The sequence below is a fragment of the Humulus lupulus genome, chromosome 8 (assembly GCF_963169125.1).
Source record: "Humulus lupulus chromosome 8, drHumLupu1.1, whole genome shotgun sequence".
NCBI lineage: Eukaryota > Viridiplantae > Streptophyta > Magnoliopsida > Rosales > Cannabaceae > Humulus > Humulus lupulus.
Genome location: NC_084800.1, coordinates 101,008,283 through 101,017,357, shown reverse-complemented (window position 1 = coordinate 101,017,357; position 9,075 = coordinate 101,008,283). Strand labels below are relative to the sequence as shown.

General features: G+C 39.1%; 2 protein-coding genes and 1 non-coding gene across 6 annotated transcripts; 2 read left to right on the top strand and 1 right to left on the bottom strand.

Annotated features, from left to right (window-relative positions):
• The first annotated feature begins 3,138 nt into the window (after window positions 1-3,138).
• LOC133798241 (trihelix transcription factor ENAP1-like) lies at window positions 3,139-6,158 on the top strand. 4 transcript variants are annotated; one of them, XM_062236472.1, is made up of 2 exons: window positions 3,139-4,268; window positions 5,804-6,158. In XM_062236472.1, exons 1-2 carry the CDS (start codon window positions 3,532-3,534, stop codon window positions 5,910-5,912), a joined length of 846 nt encoding a protein of 281 aa, XP_062092456.1. In that variant the 5' UTR covers window positions 3,139-3,531; the 3' UTR covers window positions 5,913-6,158. The 4 variants fall into 4 exon arrangements, with proteins under 4 accessions (XP_062092456.1, XP_062092459.1, XP_062092457.1 ...); XM_062236475.1 differs by lacking the exon at window positions 5,804-6,158 and adding an exon at window positions 5,422-5,732 and having other exon boundaries at window positions 3,145-4,268; XM_062236473.1 differs by having other exon boundaries at window positions 3,146-4,285.
• Window positions 6,159-6,684: 526 nt separating this feature from the next.
• On the bottom strand, window positions 6,685-7,474 carry LOC133798242 (LOB domain-containing protein 21-like). The gene has a single exon (XM_062236476.1). The coding sequence runs from the start codon at window positions 7,368-7,370 to the stop codon at window positions 6,762-6,764; it is 609 nt and encodes a 202-aa protein (XP_062092460.1). The 5' UTR covers window positions 7,371-7,474; the 3' UTR covers window positions 6,685-6,761.
• Window positions 7,475-7,504: 30 nt separating this feature from the next.
• Window positions 7,505-7,578, top strand: TRNAI-AAU (transfer RNA isoleucine (anticodon AAU)). The gene has a single exon. It is a non-coding gene; the product is annotated as a tRNA-Ile (tRNA).
• The last annotated feature ends 1,497 nt before the right edge of the window (window positions 7,579-9,075 follow it).

The following is a 9,075-nucleotide window of genomic DNA, read 5'->3' as shown; positions in this document are numbered from 1 at the left end:
GTTTTGAAGTTTTATTGAATTTTGATTTTCAGTTGAATTTTAGGATTTTTTTTTACTGTATTTCTAAGTTATTGGGACCATTATTATGGTTGAAACTGGTTAAAATCGTGCTTTGGAACGATTTTGGATAGGTTTGCGATTCCTAAAATCGTTGGTTTTCTAGGTTCGCAGGGTCGCACCGCGACGTTGTCCTTGGAGCATCGCAACCCTCATGAACCCAACGAGACAGGGAGATGCCTTGAACCACCTTAGCGCCACGACCCTAGGTGGGTTGCGCTGCAGCGCGTGCCCTGTGCTTTTGGGCTCGAGGCTCTTTGACTTGTGGAGCGTCGCATCCCTTAGTGGGGGGCGTCGTGACTCTAATTGGGGAAAAATTAGAAATTAGGTTTTGGGTTATTGAAACCCAAACCTAAGGACTCGAGAATGGTTCTACTACCCGAGTTAGTAGAATTTAGGGTCTCCCAGGCTAGGACTCAGTTCAGAAGCCTTTATTAATTAGTTTCTTAATAGTTTTTCCTTGTTATGGTTGTGACTAGGGTGAATCGTTAGGCTCGGGAGGAAAGGAATGTACTCAGGGTCGTCACACGCTATTCATCCAGGACCTGAAGGTAAGAAAACTACACTTAGATTGTGGTTAGTTAGGGCTTGAGCCCTGGCTATCGAACATGGTTGTAATCGTGCTTAGAATATTTTGTTAAAAATGTTGATTGCGCTATGCATACATGTGTTAAATGATGACTGTCCATCTGACATTTATGATTAAGAGGCTCGGCTTATAAGTCGAGGGCAGCAACAGCGTGTTGAATGCAGGTCGATGTTGTTATCTGCCATATCTGAATGAAAGACTCAGCTTGTAAGTCGAGGGCGGCAACAACGTGTTGAACGTAAGCTGATGTCGTTATCTGTCATATATGATTGAAAGGGTATGCTTATAAGTCGAGAGTTTATCGATTATATTCGACTGAAAAGCTCGGCTTATAAGTCGAGGATTTATCTATTGTATATGATTAAAAGCTCAGCTTATTATTTGAGGGTATATCTGGTTAAAAGTCTCGGCTTATAAGTCGAGGGTTTACAAGGTTCGACTTATAATTCGAGGGTTTATAAGGCTCGGTTTGTAACGAGGGTTTAAAGGCTCGACTTATGAGTCAAGGGTGGCAATAGTGTGATGAACGCCAGCCAATGTGGTTAAGCTAACTTGGAAGCGTGGTATACACTTGAACGACCCTATGGCCGCCTGAAGTATAAAGCGTCAGGTACGCTTGGCCATCCCTAAGGCTAGTTATACAATGGACAAGGCAATGGGCCTGGTGTGGCCCTATAGTCACTTATTTGGAAAATAGGGCAATTGACCCTGGTGTGGCTATATAGTCACTTATCTGGATTGAATGCATGCACGAGTATGATTATTATTGCTAGGTATGCTAATTATGATTTTGTGATCTGATGATTTACTGCTTATGAGCATGATTATGTTTTCTTGCTGAGCCTTGGCTCACGGGTGCTAAGTGGTGCAAGTAAAGAAAAAGAAAAGTTTAACCTACCATGAATTGGAGAGCTTCAGGGGCAGGTTGTACATATGCGGCCTGCTCGACCACCACTATCTCGCCCTACTACCTTAGAGTCGTTACCATGTAATTTATAAGTGTGCCATTAACTCACTAATCAAGGTTTTAGATTAAAAAATATGGTTGAATCAAAATAAAGACTCAATTGATGAGTGTTAACTATAAAAGATTTGGAAATTCATTAAAGTCATGATAGTTATACATTGGGATCCTAAAATACTGTTTTAAAAATGTATTACAACTCAAAAGTTTAGTTACAGTCGATCTAAGCGACAAAACCAACTATTCACAGCACATCCCGCAAAACAACCCCGACCGTGGCAGCCAGGTAGGGCGAACATGTACACGCCGCTCCACTCTCTCAAACTCATGGTTGATCGACCTTTCCCTTGCCCTTACCTTCACCATAGAGCACCTGTGAGCCGAGGCCCAGCAAGAAAAATCAACACATAACATATTACAAGTCAATTCAGTAATAAACAACTTACACACATAATCGATTAAACATATAGCCGCCTATGCCGGCCCAGGTGCTTTACCAGACACTGGGTTCATGGTCTTCACCGAGCGGGTGAGTACAACACCCTTAGAGGGTCTCGCCTGCCAGCCTGCATTATGTCCTAATTGCCCACATGCCCCACAATTATATTGTCTCTTAGAAACTTCACATTGGGAAGGTATGTGGTTGATTCTTGTTCTTCCTTTAGTCATGTCTTCAGGTAGTGCTATCCATTATAGCCAATGCAAATAAATGCACAATCCATATCTGTCATAAAGTTAAATGTTATATAATTAACAAGTATAAAATAAGAATATCATAGCAATTAGCTTATATTTACTTTAAATTCATTCAAGTTTGTTTTAAAACACAAAGCAACCCTAAACAACCATAAGTGACCCCATGAATCAGATAAGGTCGCTTAGTGTAATTTGATCACTGTTAAAAATTGCATTATGCAGGTCGTCTTCAACCTCGAGCTGAATCTATTTTCACACCAAAAATTCATATTTTTTTGCTGAAAAAACTAAATTTATGCTTAATACAGATATATAATTGCAAATAATGAATACCCAATTATTAAACTTGAGTTCAATAAGATAAATTTTATGAGTCTAACACAAATATAAGACAATGTAAATATTCAATATAGTTTTACTCCTCATCCCTGTTTATTCCTCGTCGGGGACGGGGTGGGGAACCCTCACATGGAACCCATTTATTTAAAAAATAATTTTAGATTAAAATTTTAAAATAAAAATAGAAAATTATATGTAAATTAAAATATTGTACAATATTTATGATTTAAAATGCTAAACACATTATCAAATAAAATTTAAAATATTAAAAAAGTTACTAACATACTATAATAATACATAAAAAAAGACTATAAAATATATATAATATTAAAAAAATATATAATAATTTACACTAGGTCTCATCACGGCCTAAGCCCCGTTTAAGATTGAGAAATTAAAAATTATTCCTGTACTCTTCTCAAGGTCATCACAATGGAAACAATGTGCATCACTAGTTACTAAGTTACTTTGTTTGTGTTTTTTTTGTTGGCTGCGATTGTGCTATTCTTCAATAAAGAGAAATTAAAAAAAAAATCATCAATCCCTATGATTATGGTGTTTACAAAGAGAGTGAAAAAAAAAAAGACAAAATCTAGATGAAACTATTTCCAAACTCAAGAAAAAGGACATTATTAGACTTGGTGTTAGTTCGTTGGACTAAAGTATTAGTGTGTGAGTGGTTCCGTCCAACCACAATACGGTAGATGACGTCACCGCCGGTCACAATGCACGGCCAACATTTTCTCTTTCGTCCCGAATCCGATCCTTTACCCTCCATCCTCACCTTTCTATCTCTAACTCATTTCCCCCTCACTTTCACATTCTCTCTCCACTTTCTTCCGGTCAACCATAATAACCACCACCCGACCCGGCCCGATTTCAATTCATGGACCGGCCCGGAAAAACGACGGCGACTCGGCCCCACGCCGGTGGCCGTGAAGATTGTTGGAGCGAGGGAGCGACCGAGACTCTAATCGAGGCCTGGGGTGACCGTTACCTGCAGCTGAACCGCGGCAATCTCCGTCAGAAGGACTGGAAAGAGGTCGCCGAAGCCGTCAACGGCCGGGATAACGGACTCAAGCCGTACAAGACGGACGTCCAGTGCAAGAACCGAGTCGACACCTTGAAGAAGAAATACAAGCTCGAGAAGTCTAAGCCTCTTCCCTCGGCTTGGGCCTTCTATCCGCGCCTCGATTTCCTCATCGGTTCTACTAACAAGAAACCTACCACCGTTACCTTAACGATCAAGTCCGCTAAGCCTACCACTTCAAGGCCTGGCCCAAAGCCCCCGGCCTATCTCGCTAGATCGCCGGATAGTTCGCCGGAGAATGATGATAACGTGGAGGAGGATGACGGTGATGGCGGAGGGTTTAACGGGACTAGAGTGGTGATGAGGAAGCATCGAATGGAGGCGGTGGATTTATCGGATGGGGCTGCGTGTAGGGAATTGGCCCGGGCGATTTTGAAATTCGGGGAGATTTACGAGAGGATCGAGAGCTCGAAACAGCAGAAGATGATGGAGCTGGAGAAGGAGAGAATGGAGTTTGCTAAGGAGCTCGAATCACAGAGGCTGAACATGTTCATGGACGCTCAATTAGAGCTAGAGAAGATGAAACGAGCCAAGTACGCCCCTGGTTCCGGTAAATTTCACAATTCAATATCGAAATCACGAAGAATTATACATTTGATTTGAATTGGTAGTTGGAATGGTTGCTTTGATGATATGAGTACATTTTAATTGGATTGGATTGGAGTGATTATTGTTCATGAATTTTTTAAGCATAAAATATTATATGCTTTAACAGTCATGAAATTGATTTATCTACGTTGTTGGCACCTTTTGCTAGCTTACTGGGAATCAAGTTTACTTTTGTTTAAACAAACTTGTGGAAATAGGTGCACTCCTCTGTTTATAATATATCAGGTTTAGGCTCATGTGCAGGCGAGCAGATTTGATTAGGTGCGTTGAATTTTAGGTTGATTTTGTACAAATAATCCATGCTATGCAGCATTTTGGACCCATGGTAGTTTTGGATCCAGGGTAACCTCTAGTTCAGCTCCCAATATGGCATGAGTCCATTTTTGGTTTTTGCTTCTAAGATAACTAAAACAGCTTAGGTTTGATCACAGCAAGTAGTTAAATTAAACCAAATGATACCTGAGGTAGAGAGTTGCGTTGTTTGTGATTGGTTTAGTATTTTGGGTAGAAGCTTGAGCTGGGTTTTGATCATTCTACCCGAGTGTAGCCAGGTTTGAGTTAAGTAAGGAGCTGCCTTCATGAATGTTTTTTGGCGTTTCCTCGGCATTTGATTACGAGATTAAGCTTCCAAAGTGGTAAATAAGCTTTGAGATCAATGAGTAGAAATTGCGGGTTATGATTTAATGTTGGTGTTGATATTACCTAATGTTTGTGATTTGTTGACCTTGTGTCCTGTAGCATTGTTCATAAATCGTAATTGTTTATTACATGAAACTTTTCTCCGCTTACTATACTGCTAATGTTTGTGATAATCATCTATTACGTCTTGGCGTACATGGCTTAATAATATTATTTTCAGTGATCAGCTTCTAGAGCATGTTGGATAATGTTGGCAATCTCTCATATAGGCATATCCAGAGAATATTAGAAAGAGAACATAATTTTTCGGCTGCTCTTTGCTAATATTTCTATTGCCATTACTTTATTTTGTGCGGACTAAATGATAGTGCTTGAAAATTGTTTAGAACTATGGTCTAATCGTAACCCTTTTTTGGTCTTTGCATATACTTTAATCAGGGAAGAAGTAATTTGCTGACATGGGAAGAAATCAATGTTCATAAAGGAAGTTTAATTCTGGAAATCTGTGGAGTCCACGTTGGATTTATGTAGTTAAATTACACATCTCCCAGGCTTGCAAAGTCCGAGTTTATTAAAGTTCAAATCAATTGTTGCAATGTCGTTATGTACATATTTTTTTGTTTTGGTAACACGTATCTTGCACCTGTTGAATTCTTGACAGAAAGTATAATGTGATCTCTTCAAAATCACCTTATCCACTATAAATTAGTTGGTTTTCCAAGTTCAACACTGCATAATTGCTTTTATAATGTCGTCATTCTAATTGGAAGAAAGCAAGCTATTCCTTTGTGTTGGTAAATTGTTTATTTTTTTATGGCAGATATATGCGAACTCGACAGGATACGATTCCATCTTTAAATGGAGAAACAGAGCACAGTGTTTTTTTATCCAAAGACTTGGAAGTACAGCTATTCCGATCAGCTTTATAAAAGGCAAAGTTGGATCAAGTAACTTGGAATAACTCACATTATCCTAATATTTACTTCTCCCGCAGTTATTATTGGACAATTTTAGGCCTTCCATTATTTAAAGTGGGTTGTTATGGTTGAGTTCTCATAGGATAACCCCATTTGTAATGGTGAAGAAAATCCATTTTCTTCACTTCAAATGATGTAATCAAACTAGTTCTGGATATTATCGGCTTACATAAAAAAGAAAAAAGCTCTGTTATGTTATGGGCTTGGTGACAGAAGGGGGGGTGCTATCGAAAATCAAATCATTGAACATTCTGGAAGTGTGTAAGAAGTATTCGTGGGCATTCACGGGAACTGTTCTCTCTAGTCTTAATGAGATGCAAGTAAATCTTTGGATTCTCACTGCAGCAAATAAAGCTAAAAGAAAGGCCTATTATTGTGGGGCTTCTAAAATCATGGCTATTGTTTTTCTTCCTTACCTCGAATAATGGCGTCAATTGGTTGGTTCCCACAAACTTCTGTTGTACTTGGAAAAGCAGTGAACTAATTAAAATAAGTAAATAATGGCAACTCAAACTGTCTTTGTTCCCTACCCAACTTGTGATGGCCAGAAAAAATGAAAGGGAAGGGATTATTCGATTAATTCTCCAAAAGCACTCGAAATATTATAGAAATCTTAATCAATTTAGCACCTAGCTACATTAATCATGTCACTGTTCATGTTGTGGAACTTGAAATTTAACTACTCCCGTTAAATTCTGACAAAACAAATCCCAAAACACCAATATTCATCCACATATAAAACTATATATATAGATAATTGAAGATGATCATGATTCATATTATATATATGTCACAAACTCATTATAGTATATACGGGACAAAGCTGAAATCATGATAAACTGAATTATTCTGGCAAAATTCAAACGAACTTTGGCTATTTAAAGCTTGATGATCAGTAGTTATAAGACCACTACTCAATCCAGCGCAATTAGCAGAAGGGAGACCACTAAAAGCAGCAGCCTCGGTAATAAGCCTGCCATCCAAAATAGCACCATAAGAAAAGGAGGAAGAGGAAGAAGAATAGGATGAGGAGGAGGAGGAGGAGGAGGAAGAAGAATGGGCTGCAAAGCGAGCTAGACGAGCTCTGGCAAAGGCTAGATCATGCTGGAGCTCGGCCATCTTTCTTTGGAGCAAAGCTATGGCGCCAATGCAACCGTAAACGGGGTCCCGTAGCCTTGCCTCGGCCTCATACGCGAGAGAATTGACGGTGTCCTCACGCTGCTCCTCAGGGACTTCGATCAGGATCTTGCTCACATTGCTAGCTCCAAACACTTTGTGTACTTTGGCGAACTTCTTAGGCTCGTCGGACCGAAAATAGGGCGCGAAGATGCATGTTGGGGTGCATCTTCGCTTCAAGAACTTGCAAGCGGCGCAGGAGGAGCTTGCCCGGGGCTCATGTCCACCCTTCATGCTCTCCTGATCATATCACTCGCAATTATCTTGCTACTAGTTTCTCCGGACGTGTTTATTTATATTGACTATCTTTTTCATTTGTTATACTTTAATTACTTTATCTACTTAAATATCTTCCAGCATCACATCGTGGCCTATTAGCTCAGCTGGTTAGAGCGTCGTGCTAATAACGCGAAGGTCGCAGGTTCGAGACCTGCATGGGCCACCTTTTAATTATGCTTTTTAAAATTATTGATGATGAGTTGAGGGAAGGGTCAGGGTAAGCGTACGTAAGGGTAAGGCTAGGATGAGACAGCATAAATGATAGTTCGTCCACATATTGTAAAAGATATATATGTTTTATTTATTTAATTTTGAGAAAAAGAAAAAAAGAAAAAAAAAAGAAGTTTCGCTAAAATGTAATGATGACAGATGATGGACCTATCCACATGAAGCAAAGCTTATAATGTGAAGTAAAAAGACTTATAATTAGGAAGCTCTGCCTCTTGAGTGTTGCCATAAAAGCATGATCAACATAGACATCTTTTGGTATTGTATATTTCCACGTAAGAATACCTATCAGTACGTACCCGGAAATCTTGTTTCCAGCATGGATTTAGGATTATCATCAAAACTGGGAACTTTATTTATTAATGTACTATTTAATACTTGGTGAAAAAAAAATATTACAATACTAAAAACGCATTTTATTTTGTTTCTCGTGAATCCATAAAACTCACTACTACACGTACGCATTAAATATTGATGTTTCTCGACATAGTAGTACTCCTCATATATAGCTAGGTTACTCACAATTCACAAACGAATATGAATCCCATCTTTATAGGGTTTTATTACAGCATATGTTCTTTTGTGCTTATATGTACTTACTGAATGCTCAAAAATAATATATTTTTTTTAAAGACCATGATCTCGTTAAAACCAGAGAATGCCATCCAGTATGGATACCCCAATCTCACGAAAGAGTGCGAGGAACAAATATCATTAATGACTGGCTTCGGTCAGAATGAGGTGCCTCACATGGTCAGGATAACTAGGTCACCAAACAATATTCTTATGGGTAGATACAACATGTTTAGCAATAAGATGGGCGACCTCATCGGTCCTCCTATTACATAACTGAACAATACAAAAGGAAAAGCTAGCCATTACAACAAGAATATCTTGGATAATCCATCCAAGCGAAGAGTCACCATGAGCCTTCTTTTGGATCTTGTTCACAATGGTTTGGCAATTAGATTCAACAATGATATGAGTGTAGCCCAGCTGAGCTCCTAGGCGACAACCATGTAAAATAGCTGTCTTCTAGAATCTAGGGGGTATATGTGGTTGTATATATAGGACCAAACAGTTGATCCATGAACTTGGCCAACCCCATCACGCAACACCACTCCAATGCCAACCCTCCCTTCTTCCTTAGCAAATAGCAGCGTTGTAACGTCCTGGTTACCCCAGAACAGTTACGGTGAACCGGAAATTTGACTCGCTACCCGAGTCCTTTGGTTAAAAATATGCATCTAAGTGTTGTTAACAAGCTAAGGTGGAAAACCAATCAAAAGGAAATGATATATCTTATTTAATACATAAAATTGTTCACGGGCCCATAAAAAACATTTACAAGTTATTTACAACTCAAAATAGTCATTACTGTTTCAAATTTACAGACCCGCCAGCCTAAGCGGCAAAAATAGGGTAAACCCCC

What these genes read in the sequence shown, in the direction of transcription:
- LOC133798242 (XM_062236476.1), bottom strand. Translation starts at nt 7,370, where the DNA reads ATGAAGGGTGGACATGAGCCCCGGGCAAGCTCCTCCTGCGCCGCTTGC.
- LOC133798241 (XM_062236472.1), top strand. Translation starts at nt 3,532, where the DNA reads ATGGACCGGCCCGGAAAAACGACGGCGACTCGGCCCCACGCCGGTGGC. An exon ending in GAGAAGATGAAACGAGCCAA is followed by an intron (nt 4,269 to 5,803) that starts GTACGCCCCTGG and finishes TTTTTATGGCAG; the next exon opens with ATATATGCGAACTCGACAGG.